Source organism: Heterocephalus glaber, unplaced genomic scaffold, assembly GCF_053883595.1.
Source record: "Heterocephalus glaber isolate CG9 unplaced genomic scaffold, H.glaber_assembly_v1.0 deba00001600, whole genome shotgun sequence".
NCBI lineage: Eukaryota > Metazoa > Chordata > Mammalia > Rodentia > Bathyergidae > Heterocephalus > Heterocephalus glaber.
The window spans coordinates 9,492,594-9,515,550 of NW_028258372.1; the positions used below are offsets into that span (position 1 = coordinate 9,492,594).

Consider the following 22,957-nt stretch of genomic DNA (forward strand, 5'->3'; position numbering starts at 1 on the left):
ATGAATCCCTATCACAGAATTATTGTGAAGATCCAATGAGATAATGCATCTAAAGTGCTTAGCATAGTTCATGGTATAATAATTCATGGATTATTAATAATAATAACTTGGAAGAAACTAAATGTACAAAAATAAAGACAATGTTTCAGGATATAAAATCAACACTAAATAAATCAATAGTTTTGCTATACATCAATAATGAACTAGCTAAGAAATGAGGAAAACAAGTCCATTCACAATAGCTTCCAAAAAAATACTGAGAAATCAAGTAAACAAAGAGGTGAACTGCCTCCACATTGAAAATTAAAGAATACTGAAGAATACACTAAAAGATGGAATGACCTTCCATGTTCATGGATGGTAAAATTAATACTATTAATATGGCCATATTAGCAAAAGTGATCTACAGATTCAACACAATCCCCATCAAAATTCCAATGACATTCTTTACAGAACTATTAAAAAATCCTAAAAATCATATGGAAACACAAAAGACCCAGAATAGCCAAAACAATCCTCAGCAAAAAGAGCAAGGCTAGAGGCATCAGCATATCTTATTTTAAATTATGCTACAAAGCCATAGTAACAAAAACAGCATGGTAGTGGCACAAAAACCCATGTGTAGACCAGTGGAATAGAATAGAGGACACAGAAAGAAAGCCATGCAACTACAGCCATCTAATTCTGGACAAGGGACCAAAAACATATATTACAGAAAAGGCAGCCTCTTTAACAAATGATGTGAGAAAACTGGATATTCATATGTAGAAGACTGAAATTAGATCACTTTCACCCTGTGTAAAAATCAATTCAAAATGGATCAAAGACATAAGTAGACTTAAAGCTTTAAAACTGCTAGAAGAAAACATAGGGGAAATGCTGGAAGCCATAGGCACAAGCAAAGACTTCCTGAAAAGGACTCTAATGGCACAGGAAATAATAGCAAGAATCAACAAGTGAAACTACATCAAATTAACATGTTTCCACACAGCAAGGAAAACAACTAACAAAGTAAAGAGGCAGCCTACAGGATGGGAGAAAATCTTTGCCAGCTGCTCTTCTGACAGAGCATTAATATCTAGAATACACAAAGAACTCAAATAACAACACCAAAAAAAATCAAATAGCCCAATCAATAAATGGGCAAATGAACTGAACAGATACTTCTCAAAAGAAGTAGAAATGACCAATAAGTATTTGGATACATATTTAACATCTGGCCATTAGTGAAATGGAAATCAAAACTACATTAAGTTTCCAGCTGCTACAGTCAGCATAGCTATCACCCAGAATACAAAACCAATAAATGCTAGTAAGAAAGCTGTTTTTTATTTTTTCCCATATTGGAGATTGAACATAAAACCTTCACATTGAGCTACATCCCCAGCCATTTTTTTATTTTAGGGTGGGCTCTCACAAGTTGCTAAATTGCCCAGGCTGAGTTTAAACTTGTGATCCTTCTGCTTTAGTTTTTCAGAATGTTGAGATTATAACTGTCTAGTTTTTTTTAAGATGTCTTTATACACATGATGGTTATCTATACAACCAATAGAAATCATGCTACTCACCACGCCTGCCTTGCAAGCACAAGGTCCTCAGTTCAATCCCCAGTACAAAAAAAAAAAAAAGGAAATCAGACTTCATGAAGTGTGGCCAGGAGGGGAAGCAGAGTGCAGCAGTTATGAGCTGAAACTATGGAGCCCACTGCCTGGATTCTAATCACCATGTGCAGGTGCTGAGCTACCACCCTGGACAAGTCACTCAGACTTTCTAAGTATACTTCTCATCCTGTGCTTCTCTGTCTGTCTCTGTCTCTCTCTCTTTTCCTTTGCCTTTGTGTGTGTGTGTGTGTGTGTGTGTGTGTGTTTGTGTTTGTTTTTTGAAGTGCTGGGGATGAACCTATGGCCTCTGCCATGCAAAACAAGCACTCAACCACTGAGCTACACCCTCCAGCCCAGTTTCCTCATCTCTAAACTGAAATTAATTGTTCTCATTACTTCCTAGAGTTGTTGTGAGAATTAACTGAAAGCAGTTTCATAATAAGCATCACATAAGGTGAGCGTTGTGGCCCAGCCTGTAATCCCAACACTCGGGTGCCCAAGGCAGAAGGACTAAGAGATGGAGACCAGCCAGGGCTACATAGTCAGACCTTATCTCAAAAAAGCAAAAACAAACAAACAAAAAGCATCATACAGTGCCAGTAAATGTTACTGTTGTTGTGAAGATGCACTTCACATGTTCTTTGTTGTAAATCTGGGATGAAAATTTGATTTAACTTGAAGAAAATCATTAAGTGGGTTCTAAAAGCATCTGCAAAAGTATGATAGCAAGCAAAGTGATTATAGCTTAAACCATCTTTGTCCCCCAAGAATTGCTTTTTTTTATATTCAGTAAACTTTAATAAGGCACTGTCTAAAATCATGCTTGCTACAAGTCCTAATTTTGTTTTTTTAAAGCTTGCATTATTTCTTATTATATTTATTAAATTCATATTAAAATAATATTCAGTGACAGAGAATTTATTAATCATTAATGTCCCCCAATAACTTCTGCACTAATTCCCTCTCTCTCTTCCCACATATACTTCCACATCATGGATATTAAAAAATAAAGCACACAGAACTAGCTTTGCAGTCATACACTACATACAAACTCTTTTCTAAGCTTAATAAGCAAAAATCACAGGGCTTGATAAACATGGAAATAGCAGCTAGAAAGTAGAGAGAACTATTTATTATCACAGCAAACTTGGCAATCCTCTAGCAGAATGAGATGAAATCATCCATCCTTGGATTGGATTTCTACTGGCTCTCTGACCAGTGACACCATAAAAAATAGAAAATTCAGCATTTGCTCCATATGCACAAAGCCCTGGGTTCACCTCTCCAGCATTGAAAAAAAAAAAGTAGAAATCTTTTATTTGGCTAGAACTCTGCAATGTTCAAGGCAGTTCCACATTTATTGTGAGTTTTGTGGAGTACATGAGGCCATGGGCATGCTAACCACGCACACCACCATTGGACCATGCCCCCAGTCTCTGCAGAGCAAGGATTTATCTTTCCAATTTCAAAGGAACTCACTGGGCAATGGGAAGGTTCCAGAATCTGCCTGAGGTCATAAGACTGGAGAGTGACAGTGCCAAAACTGGACACACACACTCTGCTCCCCTCATTTTTATTCCAGGGACCTTCTACTTCTGAGTAAGCCAGCAACTCCTGGAAAAGCTTCTGACCAACATTTTGCACTAAGACATAAAAGAAACAGACCATGCGGTCTGCACCCTGCAGGGGCTAACAACCTAATTACAATGACTGTTTAGAACATACTACTTTAATTAAACATCTTTAGTAGAATTGGGGTGGGGGTAGCAGCAAAGACAACCAAGTATATAGGCACCCGTCATATGTCAAAGAATGTCACAGGTCCACCAGAGGCTACAATCACAAAGAAAATATGCTCCCTGCCCTTGGCTAATAATACAGTAAGTCAATGCATCTTACTCTTGTAGAAGAGATGCAGACTACAAAATCCTAACTGGTGATGATGACACAGAGCAAGGAGCATCCCTGGTGCTCTCTGTATTTTCCTGAGTTAATAACCATCTAAACAAGAATAAAAACTTTTAATACAGAAACCATCCCATGGAAACAACAGGAGAGTTGTGTGGGTTTTGTTGTTGTTGTTGTCGCATTGTATTGTTTTGTTCCTATTAGTTATGATGATACATATAAATTTTCTGTTTTTATTGACCCCAAAGACAAATAATTTTTTGTCATCAGGATCAAATTATGTGGTGACATTCTATGACTATACTTTTAATCCTAAGTATTGTGGAGCCAGAAAAATCTTAGAAATCTTTTAGCTCAAACCCTGAATTTCTCCTGTAAAGAAATCAAGGCCTAAATATTTCAGTAAGATGCATAAGTTTATACATGGGTGGAAGAGTATCAAGTGTGAATTTCATACTGAGGTTTATGCTCTAAAATATGATTCACTTTTTTTTTTTAACAAGGAAAGGTTTATTTGGCTCATAGTTTGTTGAGGTTTCTGTTCATAGTCAGCTGGCTCCAAGGCAGGGTGGCATGGAAGAAGGGGCATCACAGAGGAGAAACAGTCCATGGCAAAACAGGCAGAAGGCAGCAAAGCAGCAAGCAGCAGCAATCTTTCTTCCTTCTCTCCCTTTATATTCCATCCAAATTGCAAGCCTATTGGTTGATGCCATCAACAACCAGGGTGGGGCTTCCATTATCCACATCCAGAACTGTGCTAAACCCATTAGGTTACCAAACATCCTTAATTCCAGTATCACACCCTAGATCTAGCTACTTCCAAAAAGCCCCACCTATGACCACATAAAGAGTTTGGGGGGACATCTAGATACAGCCATAACACAGGCTATATATTTTCTACCAACTTGTCACAGAAACACTAAACACTAAACATAATGAGTTCCATCTAATGAAAACTACAGCATTTTACTGAACAAAAAATAGTTTACTTTTAATAATCTGTCTTAAAATTCATTTTTGCACCTACAAATATGTTGTTGATATGGTTTTCTTTTTATGTATGTGTGTTTTGTTGTTGTTTTTCTTTTTCATTGTGTGGAGCTGGGATGGAACCCATGGCTTTGTGCGTGCTAGTCAAGCACTCTCCCACTGAGCTACACCCCAGCACTAGTCTTTTTAAGAGACAGGGTCTTGCTATGTTGCTCATACTCCTGGGATCAAGAGATCCTCTTGCCTCATCTTCCTGAGTTCTATTAGGTTTATTACATTTATCTATTTATTTTGTCAATAAACCTAATAAAATTGGGCAGAGGTTGTAGCTCAGTAGTAGAATGCAAACTTAACACGCACAGAACCCTAAGTTTGATCTCCATCACCAAAAAACCCCCAAAACAATGGCCAAGAGTATCATAAAACATACATGACAACGCTGACAATGACTACCCACCATTGTTAAGAACATAATAAGGGGCTATGGACTTTTTCAAAGATGAGGTCTCACTCTATTGCTCATAAATGGTCTTGATTGCCTGGGCTCAACTGATCCTTCTGCCTCAGCTTCTCAAGCACCTGAAACTATAGGCACTCACCACCACACCTGGCTTTGGCTGTTTTTTTGTTTCTTAATCCTGAAACAGAACAACATTCAAAGGAAAAATATATAGAAATTTCAGGAGTAAAATCCTTTAAGAGAAATAACAATATTTATGTACAAGGTAAATCCATAAAAGTGACTCTAATGAATGCTAAGATGAATGCTAAGACTGCATATGAAGCATGGGGAGGGACAGCACTTAATTAGCAAAGATTAGATGGGAAAATGACCATATGAATTTTAGTATATGTGCTGCCAAAGCGAACACAATATGGAAGTATTTAAAAAGCAGCACAAAGGGTAAATGACAGGAGTAGAATGTGGCTTGGTGGTATGTTCTTTGTCCATGTGAAGCTCTGGGTTTAATCCCAGAACAGCAAAAAATAAGAAGGAAAGAAAGAAAGAAAGAAAGAAAGAAAGAAAGAAAGAAAGAAAGAAAGAGAGAGAGAGAGAGAGAGAGAGAGAGAGAAAGAAAGGAAGGAAGGAAGGGAGAGAAAGAAAGAAGGGAAGGAAAGAAAGAAGAAAGAGAGAGAAAGAGAGAGAGAAAAGAAGAAAGAAAGAGAGAGAGAAAGGAAGGAAGGAAGGGAGAAAGAAAGAAAGAAAGAAAGAAAGAAAGAAAGAAAGAAAGAAAGAAAGAAAGAAAGAAGTAATGGATATTCAGGGATGGCTGTTCTTCTGATTGGATAAAATATACAGTTGTTTAAATAGTGCTTTTGAAATATTTAAAGTAATTAGAAAGATTCTTATTAATGTTGAATGTATAACACAAGCTCCTAAATTTAAAAGTTAGTGTTTCTGGAGTTTAGGATTCTGAGTCCCAAAAGACAACATGGAATGTCCAGAAAAAAATGACAATGTATAATGCTGAAAAGAAAGCCACAATAATTTCAACAGAGTTACCTAGTGCTTATATATGATTATGTTTAAATTATTGTGCTGTAAAAAAAATAAAAGGACTGCCTTTAAAGTCTCATGACTTTATATTACCTAGTAAACTTCATGTTTAAAGAAAGTCATGAGCTACACCATACAATACTTACAACTAAAAGACACTAAAAACATTTCTTTACCCCAACAACAACTAGAAGTCTTATAAAAGTAAGACAGCCATCCTATTAGTGATAAAATCGTATCTGGAAACCAGGTCAGCAAAGAAAACACAAACCCTCTGTAGAGAAAAGTCTAAACGCTACTAAAAGGACTTAAAGACAATTTCAATAAATGAGAAAGTCCTTCATATTCTTTGATTAGCTGATATTATAAAAGTGATAACAATCCTCAGCCTAATTTATCAATTCAATGAAAATCCAACCAAATGCCATTAGGATTTATTAAAGACAGTCAATAGCCTATTCTAAATTTACATGGACAACTACATCTAAGGTACATATTGAGGATTAAGTCAACTTTGAAAAAGGGATACTTCTCTGCAAAGTCACATTTACAAAAAGCATATGGTACTGGCTGAAAACAGAAAACAACACATAAAAAGAAAGAACAGAAACCCCAGAAACAGATTTATCTATATATACGAATGCTATAAATGTGGTATCAAAAGTCACTGAGTAAAATTAGTAGATTATACAGGAAAAACTGGCTTTGCCATGTGGAGAAAAATAAAACTATATTCCCACATTACACTATATACTGAAGAGGACTCTAACCAAGAACATAAATGTAAGGCTGGGGATTTGTCTCAGTGGCACACGCCTGCCTTGCAAGTGCGAGGTCCTGAGTTCGATCCCCAGTACCAAAAGAAAAAAAAAAGAATGTAAATGTAAAAGATGAAGCTATAATAGAAAACTAGAGAGAGGAGATTTTTGCTACCTTAGAGTCAAAGAAACTTTCTTAAATGAGAGAAACAATACAAATCGTAAGTTAGAAATAAATTGAATTATATAAAATTTAAGTATTTCTGTCCAACCAAGGACACCACAAATTTTTGAAGCATAAAATTTAGCAGATAGTATTTGCTAAGATCATTTCTTCATGTCAAAATTCAATAATTACATACAACTGAATCTACTCTAAATCTTTTAAACATGAGGAAATCTATTGTAGGATATGACTTAGGTTTATGAAATCTTGGACAGCATGTATTAAAGGATCTTATATCTTTTCAGAAACTACTCATAAAGCCACAACATAGGACCAGGCCACTAAAGAAGCAGCTACTTCCTCTATGGTCTGAAGACCTGGGCCTTAGAAGCACACCTTGCCTGCCTGACCAGGAAACCCCACTGCTAGGTCTACCTCTACTACTGGCCCCAGAACTGTGCTATGTCTGCCACCAGGCATACCAGCTGCACGGACACACCTTGCCCCACCCAGGCCCTCCACAAATTTAGTGCCCAACACAAGACCCTGCCAACATTGCCCTGAAAGAGCTGGACAGTTCCTCAGCTGTGATCGCCAGTAGAAACAATGGAAGACTTAGACCTGACCACGGCCTTCTATGTGTAGTACAAAATTATAAAACATAAATTACATCTGAAACTCAAACCTCCAAGGGACTATGAGAAATGTCACTTTTAAATACCTGACTTCTAACGTAAGAAGGAGGCTTTGTATAATGTCTCATCCTCCAGCACTGGTAATAGGAGAAGATTTAGAACATCTTAGGAACACCTGTGAACAACAAGAAAAATCAAGAAACCCTACAGAAAAAAGCAAAAGGATAGGAACAGGCAATGCACAGAAAGGTAAACCAAATGGCAAAAAAAAAAAAAAAACAGGTTTTCTCAAAGGCATTCATCACCCAATAAACACATACTAAAAAGTAGAACAGTAACAAGTTTTCCTCCTAGGACTAGTGGAATGTATATAATGGTAATTTACTGTGCAAATGGATTATAAACTAGAGGAGACATTCTGGAAATTAATCTGACCATACCTACACAAATTAAGTAAATCTTTATTGTATGATTGAGCTATCTCACTCCTTAATATACATATTTCTCAGAGCATTTTCTATGCTAGCCTCAGAAGTAAGGGAATCTAGATGGATGTCACTGCACAATCGTTTAAATAAAATCCAGGGAATGCACCCAGAGCTACAGCATTGCAAGACTAGGAAAAACATTAAGCACCTACCATGAAAGGTGAATGGCGCCCCCTGCTGTTGTACAACCCAGCAGAACATTCACCCTTTGGAATACTATGTAACAGTAAGAAGTAATAAGCTACTAAGAAATTTACCCAGAAAAATGTGTAGATCTTTTTTTCAAAGGCAGTGACACTTAAAAAACAAATGAGATCTACAACTCAAGAGTACTGTATTTGGATAAAATAAACACACACAGAAATACTACATACTTTACAAAAATACACATGATTCCAAGGATACTAAATTCATAAAACTAATCTTTTATGTCCATTGGGGTCTCAGAATGGGAAATAAAATGTGCAAATATAAGGACAAAATGAAGAGTTCTGTATGGACTAATGAAGGGTGTTTTATCATGAAATGAGAAGCATCACTGAATGGAATTTTTTTCTCCTGAGAATATTGTCAATGATACTAGAAAGAACCTGAGATATCCGCAGAGAAATCAGAGTATTTAGATGGTTGAAGAGATGGCTGAAGGGCAGTAGAGATTGAGCAATGAGAGAAAAAAGCTGCAGAGCATTAAATTTGAATGCACTTTGAACCACATATAACACCCATTATATGTATTATATGGCTATTATACAAAGCATATGTGTGTAATCTGTTATATATTATTTACATATTAAAATTAATCTTGAATCTGCTTCCATATGCAGGGAACAATAATTAACTTAATATGTAAACAAACCACAATTTAACTTGGAAGTACAACAAATAGTCAAGTCTTGTGTTTTTTTTGGTTTTTGTTTTTTGTTTTTTTGGTACTGGGGATCAAACTCAGGTCCTTGCGCTTGCGCAGCAGGCGGCAAAACCGCTGAACTAAATCCCAGGCCCTAGTCTTGGCCAATCAGAGCAACCAAACATCCAACCAACCATAGACTGAGTACTACCAAAATATACCCAAATAAGGCAAGTATGGATTTGTACCCAAACAGGCTATTGCTGTATGTTACCTCCATTCTGGCTAAACATAGCCCCCTGCCCTAGGCTATGGATGAAGCTGTCTGAACTGTTTTTTGTCCTGAGTGCTACTCCATTGATCAGTCTTTTTTTTTTCCACTCAAACTCTGTTAAATGTAGTAAGGTCTTCTTTTTAACAATATGATGATCTAGAACACGCGATATATTGATATATTTGACATATATAAAAGAATTTAAAGGCCGGGGATGTAGCGCAGTGGTTTCCGCAGCCTGCTGCGCATGCTCAAGGACCCGAGTTTGATCCCCGGTACCGAAAAAAAAAAAAAAAAAAGAATTTAAACTTTAACTTGGGGTAAAATGGGATCGCTGCAATGTTTCTAAACTGGGACTATTAGCTCAGGTGTATATTTTATTTTATTTTATTCTATTTATCAGAGTCTGGTGCTACAGATTGAAGGCAGGGCCACATTCATGCTAAGTACATATTCTATCTCTGAGCTATACCCCAGCTCCTAAATGTGTTTTTTAAATAGTTTACTCTCTTGCCTTGTGAAAAATGGACTGGAAAATAGCCAAACTGTGGTCAGGAGAATGGTGAGGAGGCTGGTGACAGTGATCTGAACTAGGAAGGACAGAGGCAGTGGGAACAGAAACTTGCAGACATTTTAAAGAGACATTAAAATGGGAAGGTTAGCTGGGTGTGACATATGAAAAGAATGAGGAATCAGATAATATGGCAAGGCTGAGAAGCAGTACCTAAATCGGGAGGCCCAGGAAAAGGGTATTTCGAGGGTGGGAAAATAATAAATGCACTTTTAGTCACAATGCCTCCCCTAGCCCTGTGGTCTCTAACTGAAATGCCTCTGGTGCCCAGAAGAGAGGAGCTAGATACAAACCTAGCAGTCTACTGGTAATTAAAGTTGGTAAAGAAACCAAGAAGAAACTTACAAAAGGAAACTGGGAGCTGAACCTTATAAGTGTACCCAAAAGCTAAACCTAAATCACATACCCAGTTTTTATTATCCCAAAACAAATGACAGGAAAATGATCTGTGAATTTAGAGTCAAATGAAGCACCTCAGAGAAATAGTCCAAATCAAAATATAAAGGCTTCTGGGATTACTTTTCCACTTGTATCACATTTTCAGCCCAATCACATGTCTCTCCATATAAATAGTGGCAGTTCTTGTTCTACCATCTACGCCTACCCCAAAACACTGGGTCCAAGAGTTAACAAACTTCTGAATTTTTCTAAAATTAGAATAGAGGTAGATCCAATTCTATATCCTGAGATAAACTACCAGGATACTCTCCAAACATTTTCCACCCTCAAAGCCATGTAACTGAACCAGCAGTGCGAGCACAGTAAGATATAACTGGCTTGTAGAACATCTTGGCAGCTGCAATATGAACACTTCCCATGAAGTTTACATAACTTCTCCAGACAGGCAAGTACTAGTCTACAGAAAAAAGAGGGGCCGATTATGTACAAATATATAGTTTGAAAAATGTGTTGCAAAAGATTATCCTTATTGTTATCCCATTCCTTTTATTATTCTTTTAAAAGAAAACTTGTATCTTAATGAAGAGACTGCTTACAAAACCCTCCACAAAGAGTTGCATTTATAATGGATCCTGAAATGGTTTCACATCTAGTCCTTCTTAATAGCTTTCACTAAGCTGCACTAGTTTAAGGCCAATAAAACTTTTTTTAAATTTTTTTATTTCCTAAGAAAATTTTAATGTCAAGGCAAACTTCTAAATGGACTCGTTAAAAATTATTTGAGTAAATATACATATCATAAGGGGCAAAGGGGAAGGAAGTGGGAGGGCTAGGGGAAAGGATAGAAGGGAATGGGATTAATATGAGAAAATGGAAAAATAGGATCAAAATCTTTGTAAATAGGGAGGACTGGAGGGGTTGAAGGGAGGGCTGGGCAAGGGTGAAAAATAAGAACCAAGAGAGACTATGTAAAGGTACAAATTTCCAATGATGAATGTCATTATATTGCATACCTAAAATGTACCAATGATTAGAATGAATAATCAATAATGCAAAATAGGAAGAAAAGGTCCAAAGGGGTAGGGGTAGTGGGAGGGGCAGGGGAAAGGAAAGAAGGGAAAGGAAAAATGATGAGAAATGGGAAAAATGGAAATAAAGTCTTTGTAAATAGGGAAGGGTGGAGGGGGTGAAGGGAGGGCTAGGAATGGGAAAAAAATAAGAACCAAGATGCATCATGTAAAGGTACAATTCCCAATGAGAAATGTAATTGTGTTGTATACCTACAATGTACCAATAAAAGAATTTACTAAAAAAAAAAAAAAAATATATATATATATATATATATACACATATCATAGTAGGGGAACTGAAAATAAAACAAAAACAAATATATTAAAGTCAAACACTTAGCACTGCTTGTATTGAGAAGTTTAAACTATGAGAAAAAATGTGAAGCTTGTAATTCATCCAAGAGTAGGAGATGACTTTCACTGCTGAGAATGAATCTTATAGGGTTTATTCAGTATTCTGTGCCCATACTAGAAAGACTTGATTTTGTCTAAGTCTCCAGGTAACACATTATACAGCGTAGCTTTACCTTTCATATATGTTCACAACACAGGATCATCTATCATACAAAATTACTTATTCAGCGTTCAAAAACACAAGGTCGTGCATTTATGTTAGATAATGACAGTCCAACCATTCCAAATCCCTTTCAGCCTGAGCCAAAAATTAATCAAAACTATCAAGGTCTAAGTATCATTGCTCTCACCACCATTATGGAAATCCAAAGCATCCTTACCCATGGGATCAATAGATTCGCTAGCATAAGGATTTTCTTCAGTTCTACCAAGAAAGAAGCACTCTCCACATGCACAATACCACTATTAGGCAGAAATAGTGGAACCTCTCTATCTAACCTCACCTGTGGAACCATCACCTCTCTAAAATCATGGGTTCAAAGGAACTTGGAGGAGGCAGCTTTCTTGGCAGCACCTGGGATAGAACCCAAGGTCTCATGCATACTAGGCAAGCATACTATCAATGAGCAACATCCCAAGTCTCTTCCTTTAAGAAACCAAAGTGTTAATCAGTACAAGGATGGAGGGTATAGGTCAGCAGCAAAGCAAGTACAAGTTCCTAGGTTTAATCCCCAGTACCACACACACACCAAAAATAAAGGTGAGAAATTATGGCCCAAGCCTTATAGGAAACCAGTGGCAAAATTGAAAAGGAAAGTACATTGAAAGACTTCTCAGCCTGAACCCTTGCCAGAATGTTCTGTGGGCTTACTAACAAACATTCTTCTCCCTCCTAGAGACCTAAAACAAACATTTAAATGGCACAGAATTACTTTCCATACATATGCACTGTATTACCAAGAACTACAACAAGGAACTTTTGCCTGATGTACAAAGACATTCAACTGGATAATCTAAATAGTTTCAAGCATAATTTTACAATATGCTTCTCAAGATGTTATTTCAAGAGGACCATTTTCAGCCCACTGCAGCTTGAGCATGATTGATAATAAAGCTTCCAGTTGTTCCAAGGTATTCTGGAGCCTGAGTCAACTACAGAATTTTAGCGGAAATTTTCTTCCCCAATCAACATTTCCAAGTACAACTCTGTAAAGGTGGAAGGCATCATTTTCCCCCTTTCTTATCCAGAGGAGAGTACCTGTCAAAAGAATAATGACTCTGCAGTATGATTAATGTCTTTCTATAGCATCTAGTAACTTTGTTACTTTGTTCTTATAATTTTAATAACTACCTAACATTACTACAGTTTCAAATTGATTCATCATAGTTTCCATATATTTATATTTTTAATGTTGAAAAGCCTTATAAAAGTTTTCACAGTTGCTAAAATTACATCCAATAACTATTAACTCAGAGGCAATACTCATTTGTTTCTTCCTAATGGCCCCTTAATGCTAAATTTCATTATGACTTATAATCCAAAACCAAAAATGAAGAGAAGAACAGAATTTTCTCTCTTCCCTTTACTGCTTTCACCATTACCAATAAAATTTATACTTGATGCAGGAAATGTAGCTCAGGGAAATGTATATATGTGTGAAAGCTCAGAGTAACTGAAATATAATTATGATTTTAAAATTAACTGTCAGAAGCAAGAATAGATGTTTTCTCAACACATGTTCTGTCAAAGTTATCATTCTACCTTTATCACTGACTCAAACACACCTCAATAAAAATAATTAATTTCAACTGCCCAAATAAGTTAGCCATTTTAAGCTTAAATTCAACTAGTCTTAGTTGTCATTAGGAAGCCTGAATGCCCAACTCACCAGTATAAACACCTCAAAAAGATTCATGAACAAATATTCGTCAAGACACTTAGTTTACTCAGTGCTTATCAGATTGTCTGGCACACAGCAAGACATGGAGTAGATAAATGTGGATGGATTGATAGACGAGGAGATGATGGACAGATGGAATCTGGCAAGCAGACAGGAAAGAAGACTGAAAGAATTCCTCAGTCCAAGGAGCATATGCAATGTGATGGAGACAGGAAGTACAGAGCCAGTGAGATGACAGCCAGTTGGGTCTAGCTGGGAAAGAGGCAAAAAAGGAAATTGGAATAAGCCCTTTTCAGATGCTAAATCAAGAGAGACAAATTGTGTGTTCCAAGGGCATAAAACAGCAAGACAAAGGCACAAAGTTGGGAAAAAGAAATACATGTTCGTAGAACAGTAAGTAGATTAGTTGTCTAAAGTAGTTTATGAAAGGAATCGTGGGAGGAGAAGGCTGCAAAGTCAGGCGGCTGTGGCCAGATGCTTGCAGAACATCAATACTGAGGGTGGCAGCCGCTGCCCCTCCTCTCCGCCCTCTCCTGTCGAAGGCGGCATCACCCTCCCTCAGGCTCACAGCCACACCCCCATCATATGTTTTTCTTCTCCTAACCCCCTGAAAATTCCCAATAAAGTGAGGAAAATACTTACAATCATATAAAAGGAAAACATCACATAACATGTAAAAATCCCCCCCAACAAATCAAAATATCTGGTGACTATAAATATTAATTTTCAATCAACATCTGGTCAATTTATATCCTGCCAAGTTTTTATACAATTTCAGAGTTGGTAGGTTCAATTATAACAAATTTGGCTCTGCTCACTTTGAACAATGAAGTTTATTAAGAAAATAAATCAGGACAGAAAAGTAATTAGCACCAATTAAATGCATTCAATGTAGCAGGCAAAGTGATAGGGGCTTTATATTCACTATTTCATTTAATCTTAACATTACTAATGTCAAATTGTTCTTCACCTTAATACATATGAGGAAAATTTATCTGAGAGTTGCTTTCCTAAATAGCCAAGCTAGGATATAAATGATAATAATAGTTAGAATGACTTCTGCTGCCATCATCAACATATTTTTCAGCAACTTTTTAATAGAATCAGAAGAAAAAGCATTAGAAGCATCTATTCTATTTCAGATACTCGTGGCTTATATCCAAACGCTTAAATGTGCTTAAAACTAGGCCAGTTCTCAGTTCACAAGGCAGTTATTAAAATCCATCACGGAAGCTATTGGTGCACTTGACTTTGATCCAAGCCACAGACCTAAGGAAATCATGGGCAAGAGTGTGACACAGTGGCACATGCCTGTAATCCCAGCTACCTAGGAGCCTGACATGGGAAGATCTTGAGTTCAAGGTCATTCTGGGTACCATGGTGAGAACTCATCTCAAAAGAAACCATAAGAAAGGATGTTTCAGATCAAACTAAAATAACTTAAAAACATTGTCCCCAGTCTCCATTAATGCAGTTACCTTCTCTTCTGATATATAGAACCCAGTATGGCAATATTTAGAGAAAAGGATAGCATCCTATAACCCCTTTCTTTTTATAGCTAGATATTGTATGTATCAGGGATAGTTCTAACTTTTTCATTTATTGGACATTAACTGGACATCTGTACTCTGTCAAGTGCTACTGATAGAACTCAGAATGTTCCTGGCCTTTAAAAATTCAGTATAATGAATTAACAAGCCATGTCAGCAAATGTGTACTCCTGGAGCGGGGTCTTCCTTTTACTGATACAAAAATCAAGATAAACTTTAGAAAGGCCAAAATGAGAGTCACACACTATCCAAGTCCTAAACTCCAAGCATTTTATTAAGTAGCCCTCCAGAAGCTCAATGATCCACTTGGTTTTATTCTATACACATTAACCACAGGTTTGTTTTTTAAAATCCCAAATGGGCCACTTACTAGCTTAATACCATTAAGCAAGTTACTTCACTTATCTGAGCCTTGCTTTGCTCCTAGGAAAGATGAGGATAAACAACTCTACTTCAAGACTGTTGTAAGGATTACAGAAAATTATATAATGTGTCAACATAGGGCCTGGCATTGGTAGAAGTGCAGTAAGTAAAACTAACTTCTCCATTGAAGGCTTTACAAGCCAATAAAAAATTGACCTGAAAAATCAAGTCATGAAGAAGTGTGACAGGGGGCTGGAGAAGAAATAAAAGATAGCTCTAAGAATAGACAGCTGACAGCGAGGAAGAGTTGAGAAACAATAAAAACACTAAAACTCAGAAACAGCAGGCTGAGTCCACCAGCCTCCACCCTGAAATAGCTGTTGAGGGAATCACTAACATTTTCATAAGATGATGTACCTGAAGATGACATTAAACTCTTTCAAACAGATTAAATTTTTATACCATGCCTTTTAAAGAAGACAGATAAGCACATAATTGACTTTGGAAGGAGTCCTATCAAAGTGATTCAGCAGGTTAGGGATACAGCTCAGTGGTAGATCACTTGCCTCGCGTGGGCAGGGCCCTGGGTTCCGTCTCCACCTCTGCAAAAAAAAGGGTCTTAGCATCATGTATTTAACATGTTCGATGTCTAAACCTCAACTGCATGGCGGTATTACTGGGCTGGAAATGTACTCTGTCAGCCACAGAGTAACTGCTTAGTATGGGTTCTGTCCCCAGCACAACACACACACACACACACACACGGAGAGAAAGAAAAACAAGGAAGAAGAAACCTCTATTACCCGGCTTCTGCTATGATTAATGTGTAAAGTATGAGTGTCCAACCTTTTGACTTGCCTGGGCAGCACTGAGTGAAATGGGATTGTCTTGGCCTGCATAGAATATATTATAGAGTACATATCTATACATACATATGTCACAAAAGTTCCTTTTTATATTTAACTTAGTAAATATTTTACAAAATAATATGAGTCCATGTTTAATAATTAAATAAGAAAACTTACATGTCTGCTTGATAACAATAAACACCCAATGTCGTAGGCTCACACACCCATAGGTGGCTTGAAATCCTATCACCAGGAATCACTACACTTTACTCACCCACGAACATTTGATACACGTGGGCTTCAACAGGGACTGTGAGGCAGATACAGGAGGCAGAGTCAGCACCACGCTTCTCCCTCCCCTGCACAGCGTTCCACTGTCACCTACACCTACAAAATTCAAGCACTGTGCAATCGAGTCATGAAAACTACCACTAAAAATTATCATGTAATAATGTTAAAAGTTCACAATCTTGTGGGGCATAATTACTAGCAGTCCAGAGCCACAAAGTAAAGAAACCTCTCAGTTCTTTTCTATTCAACACAGAAAAATACATATTTCAAACACATTAATTGGGATGTTTGTAAGAGCAGTGGCTTAAGACATCATCAGTTTCTTAACAGCTAAACAAGATAATGTTTTGGTCTCCCTCGTTGCTAATGTTTTTATATCTCCCAAAAAAGACACAAACATGTGAAATGGAAATCTCTTCACCAGAATATTCTCCCTGAATTTGCAAGGCAGTAAAAAGCAAGAAACATCTGTTCTTTCCTGCAGAACTGACAACCTTTATTCTATGGTTTAAAGATAAAAGATGTTGATGGAAGCCTATAGATATGTATAATGATCACCTGCTTCCAAGGCAGCTGGCAATTAATTGGCCCAAATACATGCACAATAAAGGCCAAAGAACTGGTTCCCTAAGGACAAAGAGTGCTCCCCAAGCCCCATGTAATTTCCAAGACACCCATAAAATAGCAGAGTATGATAAAGAAGCAAATGTGGCAGATGACAAGGGAAGAGTCAACAGCTGAGAAATAGAGGCCTGTGTCGATCTGGATTCCTTCTACTACTCCAAGAGTTTCCATGAAAGCTGCCTTAAAAGAATCTGATTCACTCTGGCCAACAATCAGCTTTCATTTAGTCCAAGGAAGGCTAAATTCAACCACAAAAGGAGTGCCCATTAGCAACAGAAATAAAAAATATCCCATAAGAGGAAGATACTATAGATAGATGCTACAACATTGTAGAATAGTTTTTCTTCTATATATTACTTTACAGTGCTGCATAAAAATAACCAAGAGGATCAGGCATGAATCAGTAAACTTGGATTCTACTTTCCATTCTACCTCTGCTGGAATCACAGAATGACCTTGAGAAAGTCATTTCCCCTCTTCCTCTTTCACCATTTCTTCTTAATCACAGGTTAGGTTAAATCTACTGATTTTTTTTTTCTTGACCAAACCTTTCTTGAAGGAAGGAGATTAATATATGAAGCTGCTATACAAAAATATATCTGCTATATCCAACTATCGAATACAAAGTAGGGAATGTCCACACAAAAACAGCTAACCCTGTGCTTTTACTACACACAATAAAAAATCTGCTTGGAAACCTGGACACGGCTGTGCACATGCCTACAGCCTGTAATCTCAGCAGCTGGGGAGGATGTGGCAGGAGGATTGCAAGCTCAAGCCTGCCTGGGAATTCAGCCAGTCCCTATCTCAAAATAAAAAGTAAAGAGGGCTGGGATTAGCTCAGTGTGAAGGCCCTGGGTTCAATCCCCAGTACTGCACACACAAAAAAACCTGCTTGGAGAGGTCAACAAAACCCAAGTGCTACCACAGGGTTCCTTTATGATCCTAAATTTCAAATTTGAGAATATGGCACTAGGAAATTTAAAAGATATGCAAGGTCCAAGAATATAATTTTTAAGAGGAAACAAAATTTCAACCTTTATAGGGCCTATGATCTTTCAGAACTCTGTTCAATCCTCATCTGAAAAGCCCTCTCCACTACCCCAAAGAGATAAACCACTATATCCCTGATGCTTTTAGGACCCTCTCTTACATATCTGTAGACAGATATACAGGTAGATAGATAGATTCTTTTTTTTTTTAATGCACACACCCACAACAAGGCTGATTAATATTGTAGGCTGAAAAGTGCTAAGTCTTGGCTACTTTGTTTCTTTGTTTTATTTCCATTTATTTATTTATTTATTTATTTAGGTACCAGGGATCGAACTGAGCTAAATTCCCGGCCCCGATATATAGATTCTTGTACACTGGACTTTATTTTTCTTCTGATGTTGGGAAAGCAATGCAGGTCCTACACATACTAGGCAAGTACTCTACCACTGACTTTTACCTCTAACCGCTGATGGTGGTACTCACTGGTGTCTCCTCTTCACCCAGTGAAAGGTTACCATGATTCAATAGTCTGCGTATCAGACTGGGGATGCAGTTCATGGTAAAGTGTTTGCCTGGTATGCCTGAGGCCCTGGGTTGCATCCCCAGCACCAGGAAAAAAACAATCCGTGTAACACTTACCATCTAGCATATTGCCTGGCACAACACGGCTGTCCAGTGTGTGTTTGCACACACATGTGTGTGTGCTCGTCCATGTGTGTGCATGCCAAGTGAATGAAACAAATTTCCAAAGTCTTATACTACTAGGAATAGCAATTATTATTAATCACTGAAAATCATAATTACAGTGAACAATTTTCATTTTGAGAAAACTATGTAAATAAATGTGACTCAAAGAGAAAATCCATGATTTCTCACCAGCACTAAATTCACAAAGATTTTGCTCAAAAATAGAGCATTTTCCCACATGCTCAAGGCCCTGAGTTTAATCCCCTGGACTTCAAAAAGAAACTCAAGAATGTTCCAGTCTTCTTCCATCAAAAATGGTCTGTGTGTTTGCTTTTGGTTTTTGTTTTAAGAATTTATCTAATGGATTTAAGGCTAAATATCCTTTTAACTGAATATCCTTTTAACTGTATTGAAACTATACAAAAAAGAAAAAGGAGGAAAGAAAGTGAAAAAACAAAGCTCAGATAGAGAAGCTACTTAAGATTCTATAAATGCAAAATAAAAGCAGTGCATAGCTGAAAATAAAATTGTAGCCAATAAAAGTAGCTAGCACAATATCAACAGCATCTAGCCAACTGAAAAGCCAATGAGAAATTTCATCTGTGTTTTACAGATAGCCTCTTTATTAAATAACGTAAGATTTTGAAATTGCTTTTGAAATTTTCAGTTATTCAAATATTTATTACAAACTTACTAGTATTGGCCCCCAAAATTTGTATTTTTTCCTATTCTAACGCTCTATTTCACTTAATAATTAAGAGTAGTATACAGGAAAAAAATGGATATTTAAGGGAAGGCCTTGGGACCAATCAGCCTATAAGAAAGGATAAATTCATTATACTACTTGACATTTACCACCATACACTGACTCTTCAGCTGTGTTTTAGCTGTGTTAGACTATAACAGATGGTAAAAAAGAGAGGTATCAGCTGGACCACATGGTGCCTTTGGCCTCCTCAACTTCACTACTTCCTTGTCATAGGCCATTCTGATTGCACCATGAAACCAAATGAAAGCATCCCTATTATACTATTCTGTTTTCATTTTCTAGTAGCATGTACCAGATTTGCTTGCATTAGCAAAGAGGGGTGACTGCTCAACTTCACAAAGTAGAGGTACCGTTAGACGGCTGCAAGATAAAAAGTATATATCACGTGTATACGTGTACATGTGTACTCGCGTACACACGTATACACACATACATACAAGCCGTCAGAGATCACCTTTGTAAAGTAACGGAATGGCTTATGTCTCCAACATCGATCCTTAAAACGGAAGGAAAACAATCTTGTTCTTTTAATGCTGTCGAGTCAGGAAGGAGGGAATAAAATGTGGTTTTGCTAACAAGGCACAAAAGGAGTCAGTCTGCCTGGAAGGACCCAGAACCCTGGAGAGCAGCCGATATTTGGGGAAATGAGCAGGGCAGCCCTTTGTAGAGATGACTGGGGACAGATACTCCTGAATCGCTCCCTTTTATCACCCTGTGAGAAAACAGAACCGACGCGTCTGTCCAAGGCATTTCCCCGAGGGCACGGGCTGGCCAGGATTCCCTGGCAGAAGGCGGGCGGGCGGCAGGGGGAGGCCCTGACTGGCAGGCGACCCGCCACCTGGAGGCCGGCCGGCGCGCTCACCTGTGAACACGTTCTGGAAGCCGTCCGCAGTCGCCGGCGCCCCAGACGCCTTGGCGGCCAGCGCGGGGGTCACCCCGCCGCCGTCCGCGGCCGGCCCGTGCCCCAGCAGGTGAGCCGAGCCTCCGGCCCGGGGCGCACGGGCGCCCAGCTCCTCGGTCCAGTCGGCGGAGCGGCTGAGGCCCCCGGCGAGGCCCCCGTCCGCCCGCTGCTTCTTGGCCGGGGCGGCCTCGGAGGCCACGGCGGGTCTGGGCCCCCGGCTCAGGGAGGCGTCCGGTCGCCTCTTGATCCTGGGGCTCTGGCTGGGGGACTGAGACGGGGAGTGGTTGGGCGAGCTGAGCTGGCGGGTGGTGGTCTTGATGTAGCAGGGGGTGACGAGCGGGTAGGGCTTGAAGCAGCGCGGGCTGGGCGCCGGGCTGCCGGGCAGGGAGGCGGCCGCTGCGGGGACACCGGGCCCTGGCGTCCGCTCCTGCGGCTCTGGCCCCACCGGCGGGGCCCACTCCTCCCCCGGAGAGCCTCGGGCGGCATCCTCGAAAGCATCCTCCTCGACCTCCTCGTCAGTGTCCGGCGCGGCGTCTGCGCCCTCCCCTGGCCCGGCCTCGGGGAACGGGAAGGCCGTGCGCGAGGGCGAGTCTGTGACACGGGCCTGGGCCGCGGGGACGCCGGGCGCCTCGGAGGCCGGGAGGCTGCGCGGGGCCGGGCTCTCCGGCGGGGCGGGGAGCGCGGACGGCGCCTGCTCCGCGCGCGGACCGCCCTGGGCCTCCGCGTCCTCGCCGCTCGGCCCCTGCAGGAAGCGGTCCAGGCCCAGGAAGGCCCCGGGCGGAGCGAAGGCGGCGCTGGGGGTCTCTGCAGGCTCCCGGGCGTCCTGGAGCAGCTGCAGCTGCTGCAGGCGGATCGCCTGCTGGATGTCTGAGAGCAAATCCTCTTGTTCTGCAGCCGAGTGGAAGCTGTAGATGTCCGTGTCCGAGCCCGAGCTGGTCCTTTGTCCATCCTGCGCCCCTGCCGCAGTTTCCAAATCCTCGGCGACCGGCTGGACCCCTGGCCCGGCCTCGGGAGGCCTGGGACCCCCTGGGCGGGTCACCTCAAAGGGGTCCGCGCACTCGGGGTCCGCGCACTCGGTGTCCGACAGACCCGTCTCGTCCGCCGAGAGGCTGAGGTCCGGGGTCTTAGTGCGCAGGGAGTGAGCGCTGTCCAGCTCCCCGGTCTGCAGGGCCTGCGAGTCCAGCACATCTTCGCGGGAGCCGCCGGCGCCCTTCCCCTTGGACAGGTTCTTCCTGATCCGCAGGTTGGAGAACACCGAGGCTCGGGCGTCCGACTTGCTCTTCCTCTTCCCGGACTCCCCGCCGGCACCCCCTCCCCCTTTGCCGTGCTTGCCCAGCGCCTTCTTGCTCCCGCTGCCCTTCTTTGTGGCTTCCACATCCCTGGGCCCCGCAGCATCCTCGGCGCAGCCGCCGCCGCCTTCGTGCGAGGCATCACCTGCGCTCCTCTTCAGCTTCCCATCCTGGTTCCCCATGTTGCAACCCCGCCGCTGCGCCGCCGCGCCCCGGGCACTCAGGCCATCGCGGACCTGCTCGGCCCCCGGCCCGGGCCAGGGGGGTCTCGCGGGCAAATCAGGCAGCTGGTCGAGCCGCTGGGAGGCGAGGCCGATGAGCGCCCGGCTGGCCCAGCTCGCATCTGCCGCCGCTTTGCATAATGCGCGGAGGCTCCCGCGCCCGCCGTCCCTGCGGCTGCGGCTGCGGCTGCGACTGCCGCCCGGAGCCAGCGGAGCGCGAACATGCTCAGTGCAGCGCGCCGCGCCCGCCAATGGCTGCTCGGGATGCAGCCCGGGCCTGGCCCTGCGCCCGCCGCCGTCGCCCCCTCGGTGCCCAGGCAGCTCCGCGCTGAACTCCGGCGCGAAAAACGTTTCCTCTATCTCGGGGACTTGAATCTGCACCGTGCAAATCGAATGCATGGGCCGCCTCGAGAAGAGCGCGCCTGGCGGGAGATGCACCCGCAACTTCAAAGCTCCAGGACCTGCAAAGAGAAAAGTTCAACGGATCAGAAGAACATTTCATACGGGGCTCGGAGAGGGCACCGAGGCCCGGGTCCAGTTTAGAAGTGCCATAAGACATATGTCACGGCCACTTACACACACACACACACACACACACACACACACACACACATCTGCCTGCTTCTTCCGGACCCCTTAATAAATATTTGTTGAATGAATGGGCTGTTCTGTTTCTTGGACAATTGATCATCTCCTGGAGCGCTCTGACGTGCCTGAGCCTATGGCTAAGGAAAGATTACTACGCCTGGCGCTGCGCTTGTTCCACAGACCCTGCTTGTCCAGGGGAGGACCTTAGCTGTCCTTTCCAAAGTTGGTTGATGAAACTTTTGGGGGAAAGAAAAAAAGGAGAGGTAAGGGAAGCAGAAAATGCTGAGATTAGGGTTGATTAAAATGCTAATCTCCAAAATTCTATGTGTTTACCATACAAATTAAACAGCATTTGTATTCAAAAAGGGTT

At 40.8% G+C, this 22,957-nt stretch overlaps 1 protein-coding gene across 1 annotated transcript in view; it reads right to left on the reverse strand.

The window, feature by feature from the left end:
• Window positions 1–22,062, reverse strand: part of Fmn2 (formin 2) — a 313,847-nt gene extending 291,785 nt beyond the window's left edge. The window contains 1 exon segment of the mRNA XM_087194309.1: window positions 20,451–22,062. Coding sequence (XP_087050435.1) covers window positions 20,451–21,960 — 1,510 coding nt within the window. The 5' untranslated portion in view covers window positions 21,961–22,062.
• Between the last annotated feature and the right edge of the window lie 895 nt (window positions 22,063–22,957).